The sequence below is a fragment of the Rhinopithecus roxellana genome, chromosome 10, assembly GCF_007565055.1.
Source record: "Rhinopithecus roxellana isolate Shanxi Qingling chromosome 10, ASM756505v1, whole genome shotgun sequence".
NCBI lineage: Eukaryota > Metazoa > Chordata > Mammalia > Primates > Cercopithecidae > Rhinopithecus > Rhinopithecus roxellana.
Window position 1 is genome coordinate 102,479,773 of NC_044558.1, and position 19,886 is coordinate 102,499,658.

At 52.2% G+C, this 19,886-nt stretch overlaps 1 protein-coding gene across 2 annotated transcripts; it reads right to left on the reverse strand.

Moving 5' to 3' along the window:
* Nucleotides 1-246: 246 nt before the first annotated feature.
* Nucleotides 247-8,997, reverse strand: PGAM5 (PGAM family member 5, mitochondrial serine/threonine protein phosphatase). Of its 2 annotated transcripts, none has more exons than XM_030939824.1 (6): nt 8,742-8,997; nt 4,508-4,686; nt 2,499-2,624; nt 2,265-2,353; nt 1,942-2,072; nt 247-891 (listed from the first exon to the last, which is right to left on the reverse strand). In XM_030939824.1, exons 1-6 carry the CDS (start codon nt 8,930-8,932, stop codon nt 741-743), a joined length of 867 nt encoding a protein of 288 aa, XP_030795684.1. In that variant the 5' UTR covers nt 8,933-8,997; the 3' UTR covers nt 247-740. The 2 variants fall into 2 exon arrangements, with proteins under 2 accessions (XP_030795684.1, XP_030795683.1); XM_030939823.1 differs by having other exon boundaries at nt 1,942-2,075.
* Between the last annotated feature and the right edge of the window lie 10,889 nt (nt 8,998-19,886).

Below are 19,886 nucleotides of genomic sequence, written 5' to 3' on the forward strand. Positions count from 1 at the left end.
GGTAGTGACACAAATCACAGCTCACCGCAGCTTCCAACTCCTGGGCCCAAGTGATCCACCCACCTCAGCCTCCCAAGTAGCTGGGACTATAGATGCCCACCACCACGCCCAGCTAACTTTTTTATTTTTAGTAGAGACAGGGTCTCGCTATGTTGCCTTGTCCAGGCTGGTCTTAAAACTCCTGGGCTCAAGAGATCCTCCCACCTTGGCCTCCTGAGTAGCTGGGAATACAGGTGTGAGCCACTGTGCCCATCCAGAAAATCTTTAATTGACAAATATTTAAATGACAAGAGGGTTTTAAGAAATTAAAAGGATGTATGAGGTGAAGTGAGTTGTGAACAGAACCTGGGTGCCCTCCTCATCCGTGTGCCTCAGTCACCCTCATGCCTGACTGGTTTTGCCAACGGAGCATGGACCCTTGGTACAGGTCAGCCGCGGCTGCGCACGTGGTGGTCTGCGTCAGGCCTCGTTCAGGTCCCCACAACAGGCCTGACTTCTGCATGAAAGGTCTTCGCCTTAAACCCCACGCCATCCTGGGGGTTCCTGGTCAGGTATGAAACCCTGCAGAGAAGTCAGGCTGTCTGATCCCAACTCTCCCCTTCTCAGCCTGGCCACAAGTCACTCCCCAGAGGCAGCATTGTTTCTACTTTTCCACCTGTCTCCTCGGGAACAAAACGTAAGTGCGTCCGGCCTGTGCAGGGAGGACAGAGGGAAGGAGAGGCCGGAGCCCTGCGGTGCCCTCACGACCGGGTGATCTTGTCGGGAGGCATGAACCCCGTGTCCCCGAGGGTCCTGAGCGCAACTCGGCCATTGGGTCGGATCACCAGGTGGGTGATGCTGCCGTTGTTAAGGGACAGCCGGAGCCAGCCTTCGGGAGGGAACTGCAGCGCTCTGGGGAGAGAGGGGGAGAAAAAGAGAGAGAGAGCAAGTTAGAGCCGGGGGCTCTGTCCTTAAAACAGGCTGGGCTGGGCTAGGCCGGGCGCGGTGGCTCACACCTGTAACCTCAGCATTTTGGGAGGCTGAGACGGGCAGATCAGGAGGTCAGGAGATCGAGACCATACTGGCCAACACAGTGAAACCCCGTCTCTACTAAAAACACAAAACATTGGCCATCCGTGGTGGTGGACGCCTGTAGTAGTCCCAGCTACTCAGGAGGCTGAGGAAGAAGGAGAATGGCATGAACCCAGGAGACAGAGCTTGCAGTGAGCCAAGATCACGCCATTGCACTCCAGCTTGGGCAACACAGCGAGACTCTGTCTCAATCAATCAATCAATCAATCAATCAATCAATAAATGGGCTGGGCCAGAGCCAGGGGACTATGTTCTTAAAACGGGCTGGGGCGGGGGGGGGGTCTGTCCTTAAAAGAGGCTGGGCCAGGGGGCTCTGTTTTACAGACGGGGGCTGAGCCCCTCAGAGGTCTCAGAGCAGCCTCAGGGCTGGGTACACATAAGCCGAGCTGCTCCTATCTTCAATCGGGGCTTCTCGGGGAGGATCTGGCTGGGATCGACGTGAATCGAGCCATCACACTTGGGGACCTGCCCTCTTTAGGACAGGGGCCCAACCCCAACTCAAGATTTGCACAAATCAGAAAAACGCTGACTTCTTACGAGTAAACACAATTTAATTTCTGCTTTTCCCGTATAAAAAAAACACAGGGAGCAGCCAGTTAGTGGAACAGGTCCCTTTCTGGAAATGCGAAGAACGGAGATGAGATCCATCCGCCGTGGCATCTTCATGCACTTCTTAGGCACAATTCGCATTTGCGGAAAAGCCTGGTGTTGCCATCACCGCCTCTGAGCCACCCACGCGGGTGGCATGGCCACCCTCAGGCTGCTTCCCAAGCCTCCTCAGGGCTGCCCTGCGGCGCCGGCCGGAACAGCACCATGCTTTTCTCTAGGTGTGAAATTATTTTGGCCACAACCAGCACGGTGGCTGCCTACCTGCACACGATGTAGCGGATGACGTTGGCGTGACAAATAAAGATCTCATAACTGTCCTCCTCCTGCCTGGCATCTGCGCGATGTATGTAGTTCCGGAAGGCGGCCTCGATCCGGGCTCCGTCTTCGTAATACTGCTGGGGGCAGAGTGAGGAACAGTCAGTGTGGAAGTCCACGGGCAAGGTGGGCATCAGGAGGACAGACCCTATCGCTGCCTGGGGAAGCCCGTGGGACGGCTGGACATGTGGTGGACGGTGAGCCCCGCAGGGCTGCTTTGCCCAGGGAAGGCAGGGGGTGACACAGCTGCTCCCTGGGGGGGGTTTTACCACAGCTTCTGGTTTCCAGTGAGACACAGGCGGGTCTGGCTCGATGGGGGCGCCTTCCCGCAGCAGGTCTGTGCTGACTTTGCAGACGCCTGGGGAGAAGCACAGTGAAGCCCTGGGTGCGGCGGCCCTGCCGGCGGAGATGCTGTGACCTCCCAGTGGCCAGGAGCTCAGGCCGGGGCCCTGCCACGAGCCGTCCACTGCTGCAAGCATGGAGGCCCCGTGCCCAGCACTTACCTGGCAGGTGCCGGCTGATGATATCAGTGGTCTCTATGGCGCGGGTCATAGAGGAATGGACGATTTTATTAAACTTCAACCCCAAGCTTGCGAGGCGGAGCCCAGTGAGTTCAGCCTGCTCCCGACCTGGAGGGTGACACACACAGTGCCGCACCCGCATCCCCTCCTCCGCCCGCAAACGCGCCCTCCTCCACCCACAAGCACGAGCCCGCATCAGTCAGCAAGTGCATCCCATGGCTCCTGCCCTCCCTAGGCTTGGGCCTGAGGGGCTGGCACTCAACTGTCTTCACCCCCATACAGGAAAAAAAAAAAGCATCCGATTCCATCAATGGCAGGAAAACGGACAGTGGCTGGTGGTTTCTGAGTCCTCTCCTCACCCTCACTTAACTATGCCCAAAACCTGAGCCTCAGGGTCCACCAGGCACACGCCATGACGGAGGCCAACAGAGCAGGACCTGAACATCCCGAGCTGCTACATGGGGGCCGGACACCAGTGCAGGCACCTTTTCTCTTGTGAGCTTTGGCATCCAGGTGAAAAGGCCCTCGGGAAGGCCGAGTCCACTGGATGCAGCCACAGCTGCGTCTGTCACTCCACTTTCTATACAAGCAGCCGCGACAGTTCTGGGGGCTGAGGGAGCATCTGTGGAGGACAGCCCTGCACATTTTTACCATCTGAACTTTTAATATGTGCATGAACAGACACTATCCCATTTAAAGAACTTTTCAAAGTGTAAACTCTACCTTAGCCTATCCCACATTTCCTTCTCTAGGCATCTCTCCTGCAGATCCACCTGCACAGGAACACAAGGACAGGGTGGAAGGACCCTTCTGGGCGCTGTCTATGCAGCGTCTGCCAGTGGGGACAGGCGGGATCGTGTCCTGCCTGTTGACCAGGGCATTGAGAGACAGATGCCAGGCTGAGCGCAGTGGCTCACACCTGTCATCCCAGCACTTTGGGAGGCCAAGGCGGGCGGATCACAAGGTCAGGAGTTTGAGACCAGCCTGGCCAATATGGTGAAACCCTGTCTCTACTAAAAATACAAAAAAAAAAAAAAAAAAAAAAAAAAAAAGGCCACCTGTGGTGGTGGGCACCTGTAATCCCAGCTACTTGGGAGGCTGAGGCAGGAGAATCGCTTGAACCCATGCAGTGGGCCATGATCACATCTGCACTCCAGCCTGGGCAACAAAGCAGGACTCTCTCTGAAGAAGAAGAAAAAAAAAAAAAAAAAAGCAGACGCCAGGCAGCAGGCCTGTGAGTGCAGAAGAGAAGGGTCTTTGGCAGCAGGTCCAGGTGAGCAGCTGAGGGCACAAGCTATGCGGCTTTCCAAGGCGTCGAGCAGGCACAAAACCCCTGCTAGAATATGCACCGAATTTGGTCTCATGCAAACAAGATAGGTCCAACATTTGCTAAAAGGTAAGGACTTTTTTTTTTTTTTTTGAGATGGAATCTTGCTCCGTCACCTAGGCTAGAGTGCAGTGGTGCAATCTTGGCTCACTGGAACCTCCACCTCCCAGGGTCAAGCAATTCTGCCTCAGCCTCCTGAGTAGCTGGGATTACGGCTGCCTGCCACCACACCTGGCTAATTTTTGTATGTTTACAGGAGACGAGGTTTCGCCGTGTTGGCCAGGCTGGTCTCGAACTCCTGACCTCGGGTGATCCGCCTGCCTTGGCCTCCCAAAGTGTTGGGATTACAGGTGTGAGCCACCACGCCTGGCCAAGGTAAAGACGTTTTTAAAAGCTTGTCTTCTTCCCAAGTTCAGCAGACAGTTACTGGTAATGTCAATGTGTGATTCAGGGGTGATGGCCTCAGACATGGGCCCCAGGAGACCCAGTGCCCCAAACACTTTCAAGAAAGCTGACTGAAGGGGTCTGCAGAGGAGCTGCATCCAGTCACGTAACCAAGGCACCAGCAGAGGATATGCACCTGTCACATCCCCAAGGGCGTCCCCGGAGGGTCTGACCCCGTCACACACCCAGGGGGTCGCAGAGGGTCTGACTTGCCACATACCCAGCGGGGTCAGAGTGCGGTCCTTCTCCAGGGAGCCATCCACATGGTACTGGGAGTGCCTGATGAGGAAGATGTGCCGTGTGGCCTTGGCTTTGTAGTGGTCCAGCTTGGACGCCAGCTCTTCTTCCCCAGATTCCACATTCCTCTTCCGCAGGTTGATCAGAGACAGCGGTTCTCGCCTGATGTTGAAATACAAGATAGGTCCTGGTGACCTCTGTTCCCAAGTTTGAGTTTTTCTGACAAGATGTTCTTTCCAGATTGTCAGACTATTTGGGAAGAGCATGGAGAGAAGACAAGGACCTCGGCAGAGCCTGGGGAGGCCTCTCTGAGCATACCGCTACTCTCCCTCCCACAAAGCTAGTTCCAGGCCTGTTCTGCGTTATGTGCTGAAAAGCACAACAGATAAGCAAAGCCCTGTGCATCTAATAAGGAGAGGCAGAAGACAGACCACCCAGAATGCACCTGTGGGTACGGAAAACGCCAGGCTAGGAAGGAGGACATTGGCTATGCGTGGGCAGGTGGGAAGTGTCCGCGGGACCAGGACAGCCTCCCTGACCATGATGCTTCAGCAGAGCCTAGAACTGCAATGCCCAACAGCAGCCACCAGCTATGAGGATGTTTCAATTAAAAATTTAAGCAAAATTAAATAAAATGAAAACATCATGTCCTCAGTCATACTAAGCACATTTTAGACCCTCAGGACCGGGTGCAGTGGCTCACACCTGTAATCCCAGCATTTGGGAGGCTGAGGCGGGCAGATCAACTGAGGTCAGGAGTTCGAGACTAGCCTGGCCTACATGGCAAAATCCCATCTCTACTAAAAATGGAAAAAATCAGCCGGGCTTGGTGGCACAGACCTGAAATCCCAGCTACTTGGGAGGCTGAGGCAGGAGAATCGCTTGAACCCGGGAGGCGGAGGGTGCAAAGAGCTGAGATTGCACCACTGCATTCCAGCCTGGGCGACGCAGCCAGACTCCACGTCAGAAAATAAACAAACACTCAGCAGCCACATGGGATAGTGACTGTCACATCAGATAGCGAGGAAGAAACCATTCCCATTATGAAGTCCTGTTCCAGAGCTGCTGGAATCTGAAAAAGAGCAGATCCCAGCATTTTGGGAGGTCAGATCACTGAAGCCCAGGAGTTCAAGACCAGCCTGGGCAACATAGGGGTGCCCTGTCTCTACAAAAATATTAAATTAAAAAGTTAGCTGGGCAAGGTGGTCCGCAGCTGTAGTCCCAGCTGCTCAGGAGGCTGAGGTGGGAGGATCACTTGAGCCTGGGAGGGAGCCATGATCTTGCCACTGCAGTGCACTGTGCTCCAGCCTGGGCAACAGAGCGAGACCCTGTCTGAAGAGCAACAAAAAAAGTTCAACAGGGCAGAGCTGGGAATAGCAAAAGTGGAACCTGCTGGTATTTACTCAGAGACAGTGGCAGAAAAGGAAGTTGTGGAAGGGCACCGTCGTGACTCAAGGGCTCTGTTCAGGCTGCGCTGACCTGGGGGCCTGTCATAAACCAGGCCAAGACTCAAATTGGCAGGTATGGGGGAGTCAGGGTGAGCCAGAGAAAATATTTGGGAGCCATAGGCACAGAGACAGGAAGCCATGCACTGCATGAGACCTCCAGGAAGAAGCTGGAGATTTCACCAGATGAGGCTCTGGAACTTTACAGCATGGACACATGAGACTCAAGAGGAAACATGCTGTCTTCTAGCACCTTCCTGCAGTTGCTCATGCCTTCTGTCTGTATGAGCCTTTCCCAGCCCACAAGGCCCAATTCACTTCTCCCCAGACATGGCAAGCAAATACAGAACACCTGCTTAAAAGAGAAAGGCTGGGCTCAGTTCCCGGTTCTACTTCAAGTTTTTTTGTTTTTTTTTTGTTTTTTTTTTTGTTTTTTTTTTTTTTTGAGGCGGAGTCTCGCTCTGTCGCCCGGACTGGAGTGCAGTGGCCAGATCTCAGCTCACTGCAAGCTCCGCCTCCCGGGTTTACGCCATGCTCCTGCCTCAGCCTCCTGAGTAGCTGGGACTACAGGCGCCCGCCACCTCGCCCGGCTAGTTTTTGTATTTTTTTTTTTTTTAGTAGAGACGGGGTTTCACCGTGTTAGCCAGGATGGTCTCGATCTCCTGACCTCGTGATCCGCCCGTCTCGGCCTCCCAAAGTGCTGGGATTACAGGCTGTTTTTTTTTTTGAGACAGAGTCTCACTCTGTCGCCCAGGCTGGAGTGCAGTGGCACAATCTGGGCTCACTGCAGCCTCCACCTCCTGGATTCAAGTGATTCTCCTGCCTCAGCCTCCTGAGCAGCTGGGACTACAGGTGTGTGCCACCATGCCTGGTTAATTTTTTTGTATTTTTAGTAAAGACAGACTTTACTAAAAGACTTTCACCATGTTGGCCAGGGTGGTCTTGAACTCCTGACCTCAAGTGATCCGCCTACCTCAGCCTCTCAAAGTGCTGGGATTACAGGTGTGAGCCACTGCACCCAACCTATTTCAAGTTCTTTAACCTTAGATTAATCTCTTTCCTTAAAAAGGCCTAAGAAATTCAGAATATTTTACTGATTTTTAAAAAAGAATTTAATGGGCTGGGCATGGTGGCTCATGCCTGTAATCCCAGCACTTTCAGAGGCCGAGGTGGGTGGATCCCCTGAGGTCGGGATTTCAAGACCAACCTGACCGACATGGAGAAACCCCGTCTCTACTAAAAACACAAAATTAGCTGGCGTGGTGGTGCATGCCTGTAATCCCAGCTACTCGGGAGGCTGAGCCAGGAGAATCGCTTGAACCCGGGAGGTGGAGGTTGCAGTGAGCCGAGATTGCGCCATTGCACTCTAGCCTGGGAAACAAGAGCGAAAATCCATCTCAAACAGAAAAGAAGAAAAGACAGAAAAGAATACAACTCCCATCTAATCATGAGAAAATCTTCAGACAAATCTCAGTTGAGGAACCTTCTATAAAACCCCTGACCAGGACGCCTCAAACAGTGATGATCATCGAAACAAGTCTGAGAAATTGTCACCGCCAAAACGTGCCTGAGGAGGCATGAAGACTGCTTGTCGTGTGGGATCCTAGAACAGAACAGCAGGTAAAAGCTGAGGAAATCTCAGTGAAGCATGAACCTTAGTAATAATGTATGGGTTACGACTCGTTAATTTTGATATATACACCACGCTTAGTGTATGATGCTAATAATAGAGGAAATAAGGTTAACAAAAGAAAAAAATTAATATAAAGTACTTAACACAACCACAGTAGTATAATTCTGTGCCCTCTTCTCAGAGTACTGAGTATAAGGAGCAGTTAGGACTGGGCAAACCATCCTTGCCTCGAGAGCAGTCCTGGCCGACAGAAACAGAATGCCAGCAACATGTGAAAATTATACATTTTCTAACAGCAACATTAAAAAGAAACAGGTGAATTTCGATCATACTTTTAATTCAATATGCTAAAAATACTATTTCAACACATAACCAATGTTAAAAACCTGCACTATTTTTTTTTTTCCTTTGAGACAGGCTCTGTTGCTTAGGCTGGAGTGAAGTGGCGGGATCTCGGCTCACACTGCAGCCTGGGACCCCTGGACTCAAGGGATCCTCCTGCCTCAGCCTCCCGAGTAGCTGGGACCACAGGCGCGCGCCACCTCGCTCGGCTAACTTATTTTGTATTTTTTGTAGAGATGGGGGTCTCCCTATGTTGCCCAGGCCGGTTTCAACTTCCTGGGCTCAAGCGATGCTCCGGCCTCGGCCTCCCAAACGCCCGGATTACAAGCGTGAGCTACCGCACCCGGCCCTGCTTAAGTTTAAATTGACGTAAACTAAGCATTCCCTTCAGGAATCACAAGGGCCATATTTCAAACGCTCATTAACCGCACGCGGCTCACGGGCGCGCTCCTGCAAACGCCCCTGGAGGATGCCCGGCTTCCACCCCAGCCTCGCCCCGGCCCGCGCTCCGGCGACGGCACCCACGGCGGACTCGCAGGGGCGGAGAGAAGGGCAACGAGTAGGCGGAGCTCGGCCCACAGAAGCCGGCGGGAAGGGCGCGCCGCCCCCAGAGCCCTCAGCGCAGAGCGGCCCCGGAAGGCGGTTCCTTCGCCGGGGGAAGCGGACGGCGACCCCAGATGCCGACTCGATTGCAACCTTGAACCTGGTCCCGATCCCGACCCTGGTCCTGGTCCCGATCCCGATCCCAACGGCAACACCAGCCCTGACCCCCATCCCGACCCCAGCCCCGAGCGCACCTGTCCCAGTTGGGGTCCCAGACGCCAGGGCCCGGCCGCGCGCCCCCCGCCCAGGCCGGCGGCTCAGCCGGGCGTGGCTCCGCGTCCCCGCCCGCGCGCGGCTTCCCTACAGCCACGGCCGAGAAGAGCACGGCGGCCGAGCCCCCGGCCAGCCCGCAGGCCGCCAGCTGCAGCGCCTGCCGGAACGCCATGCCGCCCGCTCCCGCGCCGGCCCGCGCAGGCGCCCACGGCCCCGACGGCGCTCCGCGAGGGACACACTTCCCCGGGCAGCCGCTTCCGGGAGGCGGGGGCGGAAGTCCCGCCTCCTGGGGCGCGGCGGGGCGCGGGGCAGCCTTCAGCTAAGGGGTGTTTTCGCGGAGCCGCCCGCCCCGTCACTCTTCCGTCCCGTCACTGGTGCTCGCGAACGCCGGTTCGCGCAGGTGCGGGCGGGGCTGTAGGGACGCTGGGAGGGCGGCGCGGTGCTTTCCAGAAGGTTCCGCACCGGAAGCGCCTGCCCAGGCCCAGGGCTGGGTGAGGGGCGGAGACGCGGAGGAGAACTTAGGGCCCTGGGTTACGGGAGCTGGGGAACCGCGGCGGATTTGTTTAAATGATATGTTTTTGGTGGCAGAACCCGAAATAAATTTTTCCGTCGGCGCCGTTCCTGCGTGTGCGGTTGAAGCGGCATGAAGTGCGTTCAGGTTCGGCCGGGCTGTTACTTCTGGTCCCGGCCTCTCCTGCGGGGCAGTCCCTCTGTGGCCGGCGCGTTTCGCTTAGCAGGGTCCTCAGAGGGACCGCGTTAGAGCCTGGGTTTCCTTCCAGGGGGACGAGCGCTCCCTGTGTCGACCGACCCCACCGCTTACCCATTGCTGGACGCTTGCCCTGTCTCAAAAAAAAATAAATAATATAAAAAAAGGAAAATTGGGCCAGGCGCAGTGGCTCACGCCTGTAATCCCAGCACTTTGGGAGGCCAAGGTGGGTGGATCACCTGAGGTCAGGAGTTCGAGACCAGCCTGACCAACATGGTGAAACTCCCTCACTACTGAAAATACAAAAAAATTAGCCTGGCATGGTGGTGTGCGCCTGTATTCCCCGCTACTCAGGAGCCTGAGGTAGGATAATCGCTTGAACCCGGGAGGCAGAGGTTGCAGTGAGCCAGGATCGTGCCTCTGTACTCCAGTCTGGGTGACAGAGCGAGACTCTGTCTGAAAAAAAACAAAAAAATTGGCCAGGTTCAGTGGTTCATGTCTGTAATCCCAGCACTTTGGGAAGCCGAGGCGGGTGGATCACCCGAGGTCAGGAATTTGAAACCAGCCTGGCCAACATGGTGAAACCCCGTCTCTACTAAAAATACAAAAATTAGCCAGGCGTGGTGGTACACGCCTGTAATCCCAACTACCCAGGAGGCTGAGGCAGGAGAATCTCTGGAACTGGAGAGGCAGAGGCTGCAGTGAGCTGAGATCGCACCACTTGCACTCCAGCTAAAAAATAAAAAACAAAATGGAAAATCCACAAGGACATAGTTGAGTCCATAAGAAGAAACGACAGGGCCAGGCGCGGTGGCTCACGCCTGTAATCTCCGCACTTTGGGAGGCCGAGGCGGGTGGATCACGAGGTCAGGAGATCGAGACCATCCTGGCTAACGGTGAAACCCCGTCTCTACTAAAAATACAAAAAAATTAGCCAGGAGAGGTGGCGGGCGCCTGTAGTCCCAGCTACCGGGAGGCTGAGGCAGGAGAATGGCGTGAACCTGAGAGGCGGAGCTTGCAGTGAGCCAAGATCAGACCACTGCACTCCAGCCTGGGCGACAGAGCAAGGCTCCGTCTCAAAAATAAATAAAATAAATAAATAATTTTTAAAAAAAGGGCCGGGCGCGGTGGCTCAAGCCTGTAATCCCAGCACTTTGGGAGGCCGAGACGGGTGGATCACGAGGTCAGGAGATCGAGACCACCCTGGCTAACTCGGTGAAACCCCGTCTCTACTAAAAAATACAAAAAACTAGCTGGGCGAGGTGGCGGGCGCCTGTAGTCCCAGCTACTTGGGAGGCTGACGCAGGAGAATGGCGTAAACCTGGGAGGCGGAGGTTGCAGTGAGCTGAGATCCGGCCACTGCACTCCAGCCTGGGCGACAGAGTGAGACTCCGTCTCAAAAAAAAAAAAAAAAAAGAAATGACAGCAGATAAATCAGTTAACAAAAGTTTGAAAACTGGAAATCAGATCTTTATCAACCTGAGAAAATGGAACACCAGTGCCTATTTAGAAGGAAACCAAGAAGCAAGTTCATTTAATCCAGTGAGTCTGGAAGAGTCTGGGAGTTGGCAGCGCTAGCCTCCTGTCTGAGAGCTGTGGGACTGAAAGCAGGAGCATTTAGAGGAAAAGGTTGCCTTCCACATTTCCTTTCTCACGCATATGTTCAGGGGATTAGCTCACTTTCATCACCGTGGAGCACTAAGAGAAAGGCCATTCCAGGGGACTTGAACAGGAGGATTCTGGATTTGAGGACACCAAGCATAGCTCGGATCGGGATGCAGTAATAAAGACGGGATTATACGGAGTTCACATAAGGAAGAGTAGGACCTCTAATCCCTTTCATCCGGTTAGTCACAAGAATGTTGGCCACTAGGCTCATTCCATGCTCAGCTACCACCACCACCCTTCCTCCAATGCCCCGACAAGAACTAAAGGATTCCTGTGTGAAAACTGACCAGCCCAAGAAAAAAAATTTTTTTTTTTAATGTATTTTTTTACGCCAGGAGCAGTGGCTCATGCCTGTTATCCCAGCACTTTGAGAGGCTGAGGCAGGCTGATCACTTGAGGTCAGGAGTTGGAGACCAGCCTGGCCAACACAGTGAAACCCCATCTCTACTAAAAATACAAAAAATTAGGGTATAGTGGCGCACACTGGTAATCCCAGCTACTCAGGAGGCTGAGCCAGGAGAATCGCTTGAAAACGGGATGCTGCAGTAAGCCGAGATTGTGCCACTGCACTCCAGCCTGGGCAACAGAGTGAGACTCTGTCTCAAAAAAAAAAAAAAAAAAAAAAATGGGCTGGGCCACAGTGGCTCACGCCTGTAATCCCAGCACTTTGGAAGGCCGAGGTGGGCAAATCACGAGGTCAGGAGTTCGAGACCAGCCTGGCCAACATGGTGAAACCCCATCTCTACTAAAAATAGAAAAAATGAGCTGGGTGTGATGGTGGGTGCCTGTAATCCCACACTTGGGAGGCTGAGGCAGGAGAATCACTTAAACCCAGGAGGCGGAGGTTGCAGTGAGCTGAGATTGTGTCACTGCACTCTAGCCCAGGCAACAGTGCGAGACTCTGTCTGGAAAAAAAAAAAAAAAGTTTTTTTTACTGTTTTTTTTTTTTTTTCTTAAGAGACAGGGTCTCACTCTGCTGCCCAGGCTGGAGTGCAATGGTGCAATCACAGCTCACTGCAGCCTCCAACTCCTGGGCTCAAGTGATTCCCCTGCCTCAGCCTCCAGAGTAACTGGAACTACAGGCATGTGCCACCATACTCCACTAATTTCTGTATTTTCTGTAGAGACATGGGTTTGTGTTGCCCAGTAAAAAAGAGAGACCTTGAACTCCTGGGCTCAAGTGATCCTCCCACCTTGGCCTCCCAAAGTGCTGGGATTACAGGCATGAGCCACTGCACCCGGCCTTACACCCCACTTTTTGATAACGTGCAATCCGCAACAAAAGTGGGTCTCTGCTTGCTTGGCCTACAGTGAAGGCACCATTTAACATGTGCAGCCCACACTAAGCTTCCAAAGAATGTCTTAGTAGCACAGATTCTTAAAAATTAATGAACCACCAAGGATCAACAGACATTTGAGGAAATCCTAGTCAAGAAAGATAGAGCCGGGCATAGTGGTACACCCGCGTAGTCCCAGCTGCTGGGGAGGCTGAGGTGAGAGAATTGCTTGAGCCCAGGAGTTCGGGGCTGTAGTGTGCTTTGCTAGTTGGATATCCACGCTTAATGCACCACTGTGGTGATGTCCTGGGAGAAGCAGAGCACTAGGTTGCCTAAGGAGGAGTGAATCAGCCCAGGTGGAAATGGAGCAGGTCAGAACTCCCATGCTGATGAGTGAGATCTGTGAATAGCTACTGCAGTTCAGCCTGGGTAACAGGGCAAGACCCTGTCTCTAAAAAGAAAAAAAGACCAAGGCCGGGTGCGGTGGCTCACGCCTGTAATCTCAGCACTTTGGGCGGCCAAGGCGGGCGGATCACGAGGTCAGGAGATCGAGACCACGGTGAAACCCCGTCTCTACTAAAAATACAAAAAATTAGCTGGGTGTGGTGGTGGGCGCCTGTAGTCCCAGCTACTCAGGAGGCTGAGGCAGGAGAATGGTGTGAGTGAACCCGGGAGGCGGAGCTTGCAGTGAGTCGAGATCACGCCACTGCACTCCAGCCTGGGTGACAGAGCAAGACTCCGTCTCAAAACAAAAAAGAAAAGAAAAAAGAAAGAAAAAGGAGACCAAAACAAATGAATAAACAGAAAAAAACTAACTCAGAAACAGCATATGAGATACAAGATTTCCAAATTTAGGTAGCTAAGATCTTAAAGGATATTATGCTTATGAAACAATGGAATACTACCAAGGAGGAGTGGTCTCAGAATGAGAAAAACAGCTGGGAAGGGATGCTTGGAAATGAAGAATAGAGGAACACAGAAGGCCGGGCACGGTGGCTCACACCTGTAATCCCAGCACTTTGAGAGGCCAAGGCAGGCCATCACCTGAGGTGAGTAGTTCGAGACCAGGCTGGCCAACATGGTGAAACCCCATCTCTACTAAAAAAAAATACAAAAATTCACTGGGTGTGGTGGCGGGCACCTGTAATCCCAGCTACTCAGGAGGCTGAGGCAGGAGAATCAGTTGAACCTGGGAACGGGGGGTTGCAGTGAGCTGAGATCGTGCCACTGCACTCCAGCAAAAGAAGAACACAGAAAAAAAATCAGCTGAAAGGTTGGGATATAAAACTGAGGTGATTAGGCTGGGCGCAGTGGCTCACGCCTGTAATCCCAGCACTTTGAGGGGCCAAGGCTGGCAGATCACCTGAGGTCAGGAGTTCAAGACCAGCCTGGCCACTGGCCAACATGGTGAAACCCCATCTATACTAAAAATACAAAACTCAGCCGGGCGGAGTAGTGCATGCCTGTAATCACAGCTACTTGGGTGAACCTGGGAGGCAGAGGCTGCAGTGAGTAGAAATAGCACCACTGCACTCCCGCCTGGGCGACAGAGCAAGACTGTCTCAAAAAAAAAAAAAAAAAAAAAAAGATTGTCCAGAAAATAAAAGGGAAAAAATCTAAATTGGAAAGGAAAAATAAAATTAGAACACCAATCCAGGAGACTTATGAAGATAATGAGAAAATTATCAAAGAAATGATGCAAGAAAGTTTCCAGGAATTTAAGGAAATATGTTTCCAGGTTGAAGAAACTTATCAAGTGTCTAATCTATCTAATGAATAAAAAGAACCAAGTGGAGACACATTATCCTGAAATTGCAGAACCCTGATGATACAGATGATCTTTTTTTTTTTTTTTAGGATACGGTCTCACCCATCCAAGCTGCAGTGCGGTGGTGCGATCACAGCTCACTGCAGTCTTGAATTCCTGGGCCCAAGGGATCTTGCCTCAGCCTCTTGAATAGCTGGGACACAGGTACACATCACCAAGTTCAGCAAATATTTTAAGTTTTTGTAGAGATGGGGTCTTGCTATGTTGCCCAGGCTGGTCTTGAAATCCTAGGCTCAAATGATCCTTTCGTCTTGACCTCCCAAAACGCCAGGATTACAGGCATGAGCCACCATGCTTCACAAGGGAGGGTGAGGCTGGTCTTGAGCTGTGATTTCATCACTGCACTCCAGCCTGTGTGACAGAGCAAGACCCTATCTCTAAAAAAAAAAAAAAAAAAAAAAAAAAGTTAAGCATAGGTCTTTAAAACTTGTAAGTGAAAAATGATATAGAACAGGTACGCTTGACTGAAAATTTAGGAGACAGTTTTAAATAATTGTGATTTAAACAATTAAAATTTTACAAACTTGGCTTTCATATATACATTCTGCCCTAATCCTCAACCAGCTTCAATTCAATTCAATTCACACCTGAGTGCCTATAGGAAGCCATACTTTGGACATGCACAGTAAGGGTCTTGCCTTCAAAGAGCACTCCTTACTGAGGGAGGTGACTGCTTTGGTTCCTGCAAGGACACACGTGTATACAAGGGAAGGCTCAGTGCTGCCTGGGAGAGCCATGCCAAACACATGCTGGGCCCCCAGCCGCTCTGAGCCCGTTGGTTTCTCACCGCAGACGATGCTGCCTTCCTCACTCCTGCCCACTGCTTTAGATACTGCGTGGGTGCTGGGGAAACATAAATGCAGGAGAGGCTGCTCTCAAGATGCCCACGCAGGCTGGCTGCAGCAACGGCCAAGGCAACAGGCCCAGAACATTCTTCCCACATGGCTGCCGGCTGCCTGAAGCCTGAGTGGAGGTTGCTGCACGCTGTGGACAGTGAGTGAGCAACTGTATCGTTTTGTCGGCTGCTTTTTCTACAAGTTACGTTAGACCTTTGGGAGAATCCTCCTCGAGACACCAGGGCCGGGCGTGGTGCGCTAAATGATGCGCCCACTGTGTGCTAACCGCTGGAATCCGTGGATCTGCTTCCTTACATGGCAAAAGGGACTTTGCAGACGTGATTAAGGACCTGGAGATGGGAGGAGTATTCAGGATTATCCAGGGGTTCCCAGAGTACTTGCAGCAGGCCTTAGGGAGGGAGGAGATGAGGGGGTGGAAGTGGAGGCTGGAGTGCTACTGGGCCATGAGACAAGGAATGCTGGGCCTCTAGAAGCTGGAAAGGGAAGGACATGGATTCTCCCCAGAGCCGGCTGTGGGAACACTGCGGCTGCGGGAACACTGCGGCTGCGGGAACACTGTGGCTGCGGGAACACTGTGGCTGCGGGAACACTGTGGCTGCGGGAACACTGTGGCTGCGGGAACACTGTGGCTGCGGGAACACTGTGGCTGCGGGAACACTGTGGCTGCGGGAACACTGTGGCTGCGGGAACACTGTGGCTGCCATCTCACTTTTTTAATTTAATTTTTTTTGAGATGGAGTCTTGCTCTGTTGCCCAGTGGCGTGATTTCAGCTCAATGTAACCTCCGCCTCCTGGATTCAAGCGATTCTCCTGCCTCAGCCTCCCCAGTAGCTGGGATTGCAGGCACCTGCTACCACGCCTGGCCAATTTTTTTTGTATTTTTAGTACAGACAGGGTTTCGCCATGTGGGCCAGGCTGGTCTCGAACTCCTGACCTCAAGTGATCTGCCAGCCTCGGCTTCCCAAAGTGCTGGGATTATAGGCCTGAACCACTGTGCCCAGCCTTTTTTTTTTTTTTTTTAAATAGAGACAGGGCTTCACTCTGTCACCCTAACTGGAGTGCAGTGACACAATCACAGCTCACTGCAGCCTCGACCTCCTGAACTCGAGCGATCCTCCTGCCTCAGCCTTTGAGTACACAGGTGCATGGCACCATGTCCAGCTAGTTATTTTTTAATTTTTTGTAGAAATGGGACCTCTCTGTGTTATCCAGGCTGGTCTCAAACTCCTCAAGTGATCCTCCTGCCTTGGCCTCCCAAAGTGCTGGGATTAGAGGTGTGAGCCACCGTGCCCAGCTGCCCTGATTTTAGCCCCAGGAAACCCGTCTTGGACTTCTGACCACCAGAACCAAAGCTCTAAGCCTGTTTTAAGCTGTTGAGTTTGTGGGAATTTGAGAGCAAAGTAGGGAATGAATATGCTGGGTGACAGCATGGCTAACATTCCCATCTCATAGACTGATCACTGTTGTGCCAGAGAGTAAGAGATGCCCACTGCTCTGCCCATTTCAAAGGAAAGACAGGCTGTTCCTCAGCACAGGGAAGAATGTGAATCCCTTGCCCCGGCCCCTTGCTTAGAAATCATGCTTACTTGCCTTGTGTTTCTCCAAGAAACCCGATCCTTGGTATCCCAGACAAGGTGAGATCTGTCATTGTCACAGCTGGCATTTATTTTCTGCCCTGAGGAAGTCAGATGAAGAGGTCACTCTGCCACACCCACTTCCCCACACACTTGGGGCAGGGCTCTGCTGTGCCGTGAGGCTTTGGTGGAAGCAGCTGCATCGGCTCCTCCACTCTCGGCTGAGCTGAGCTGGACCTGGGGCTCTGGACCATCTGAACTTGTACACGGCTTCTTTTCTATGCAAAGGGCAATGCTGTACGAGTCATATCTGGGCGTTGCAGGCGCTACATTCCTTAGGAAGTAAAGAAACCCTTTTCTCTGTCTCAAGAGACTGTTTTTGCTTCTTGAAGTCCTTCCATTACCATCTCATTTCAATAAAAAGGGTCAAGGGACAGCGTGCTTGGAGGGAAAGAAGTCCTAGGGTGACACGTGACGAATTCTGGTACTTGAACTCAGTGTAGTTTTATAGGCTTTCTTATGGATTCATTTTGTTCAAATATAATTAAAATATGATTTGTTGAAGGCACTCAGACCTACGTATAGGAAGAAGTGCTTTTCTTCCTCGAACTATTGCCAGATCATTTAACCACTCACAAATGCCTGTTTTCTGTGGGGCGCGGTGGTTCACGTCTGTAATCCCAGCACTTTGGGAGGCCGAGGCAGGCGGATCCCCAGGTCAGGAGGTTGAGACCATCCTGGCTAACACAATGAAACCCCGTCTCTACTAAAAATACAAAAAATTAGCCGGGCGTGGTGGCGGGCGCCTGTAGTCCCAGCTACTTGGGAGGCTGAGGCAGGAGAATGGCGTGAACATGGCAGGCGGAGCTTGCAGTGAGCCGAGATCATGCCACTGCACTCCAGCCTGGGCGACAGCGCGAGACTCCACCTCAAAAAAAAAAAGTCTGTTTTCTGATGACTGTTCAAGAGGGTGAAACTAAAAGCTGCCCGTCTCTGCTCTCCCCTGTGTGCCTGACAATACTTAGTAAAGAGGTGTTCAGCAAACTGACCAGATGCGGGCTGTGGTAAGCCATATAACATCATGTGATATCTTCTCCAGTGAATTCTCTTGACCTTGCCTTGCCGTGACACTCTGATGCCCTGTGATGAGGTGGTAAAGATGGTGGCTGAGGACCTGGCTGACTGCCTCTGAATCAGAACTCGTCTCTTGCTAGCTGAGGGGTCTTGCATTCCCCACATGTGGAGCAGAGAAAACAATGGCACCTCCCTCAGGGCTGCTGCAGGATGCATAATACCAACCCCGCACAGCTCTCAGAAGAGTTCTGGCACAAAGCAACCCCGAGCGGTGTCAGTACTGTGATCTCTGGATTCTAATCCAGAATCTGCTCTGAGATCCAGGTTCTTTATCCTCCGTCATGGCAGCGGGGTGGGACTCACTGGGAAGTGGCAAGTTAGAGGGACAGTCAGAATTGTCACCTTCTGCATCAATTGCAAGAGCATCTGTTACTTTTGCAAATGCCCTAAGCTTCCTTTGGGAACGGCCCCACCTTAAATATTCTGAACTGAAAGAGCAGTTCTTTGAAAACCCGTGGCAAGCAGGACATAAGCAGGCATTAGTGCTGCCGTCTTCACCGCCACATCCTTCACGGCACCCAGGAGCTGGAAACAGTCTAGCCACTGACGGACAGACGGACAGGCAAAATGCAGTCCACGCACACGGGAATGTTTCAGCCTTTTAAGTTTTACTCCTGACCTCATGTAATCTGCCTGCCTCGGCCTTGAAAAGTGCTGAGATTACAGGTGTGAGCCACTGTACCCAGCCCTATGTTTATTTTTTATTTTATTTATTTATTTTTTTGAGACAGTCTCACTCTGTCGCCCAGGCTGGGGTGCAGTGGCATGATCTTGGCTCACTGCAACCTCTGCCTTCCCAGTTCAAGTGATTCTTCCGCCTCGGCCTCCTCCCAAGTAGCTGGGATTACAGGCGTGCACTATCACACCCAGTTAATTTTTTTTTTTTTAAGACGGAGTCTCGCTCTGTCACCAGGCTGGAGCACAGTGGAGTGATCTTGGCTCACTGCAACCTCTGCCTCCCAGGTTCAAGCTGTTCTCCTGCCTCAGCCTCCCAAGTAGCTGTGATTAGAGGCACCCGCCACCCCGCCTGGCTAATTTTTTTATTTTTAGTAGAGACAAGGTTTCACCATGTTAGCCAGGATGGCCTCGATTTCTTGACCTCGTGATCTGCCTGCCTTGGCCTCCCAAAGTGCTGGGATTACAGGCGTGAGCCTCTGCGCCTGGCCGCTAATTTTTTATATTTTTGGTTGGTCTTGAACTCCTGACCTCAAGTGATCCGTCTGCCTCAGCCTTCCAAAGTGCTGGGATTACAGGGGTAAGCCACCGAGCCTGGCCTATTTTTATTTTTATTTTTTAAAGAATCTTAAGGACAATCAAAAGTCAGCCTTTTTTAAAAGGAAAGAGGGCCGGGTATGGTGGTTCATGACTGTAATTCCAGCACTTCAGGAGGCCAAGGCAGGCAAATCATGAGGTCAGGAGTTTGAGACCAGACTGGCCAACATGGCAAAACCCCTTCTCTACTAAAGACACAAAAAATTAGCCAGGCATGGTGGTGCACACCTGTAATCCTAGCTACTCGGGAGGCTGAGACAGGAGAAATCTCTTGAACCCAGGAGGCAGAGGTTGCAGTGAGCTGAGATTGCGCCATTGCACTCCAGCCTGGGTGACAGGGCGAGACTCCGTCTCAAAAAAAAAAAAAAAGGAAAGAGCCCCAGTGCAGGTGCTCCCACCTGTAATCCCAGGAGTTCAAAGACCAGCCTGGGCAATACAGGAAGACCCCATCTCTAAAAAAAAAAAAAAAAAAAAAAAAAACAGCCAGGTGTGGCTGGGTGTGATGGTGGGAACTTATAATCCTAGCTACTTGGGAGGCTGTAGCAGGAAGATGTCCCAGGGGTGTGTGTGTGTGTATTTTTTTTTTCTTGTAGAAATGAGGTCTCACTGTGTTCCCCAGGCTGGTCTCAAATTCCTGGCCTCAAGCAATCTTCCTGCCTCTGCCTCCCAAAGTACTGGGATGACAGGCATGAGCCCCCACGACCAGCTACATGGTAAATATTGTGTTTTATGTGTCGTACCACACACACGAAAATTAAAAAAAATCTGGCTATGCATTTCTTTTTTTTTTTTTTTGAGATGGAGTCTAGC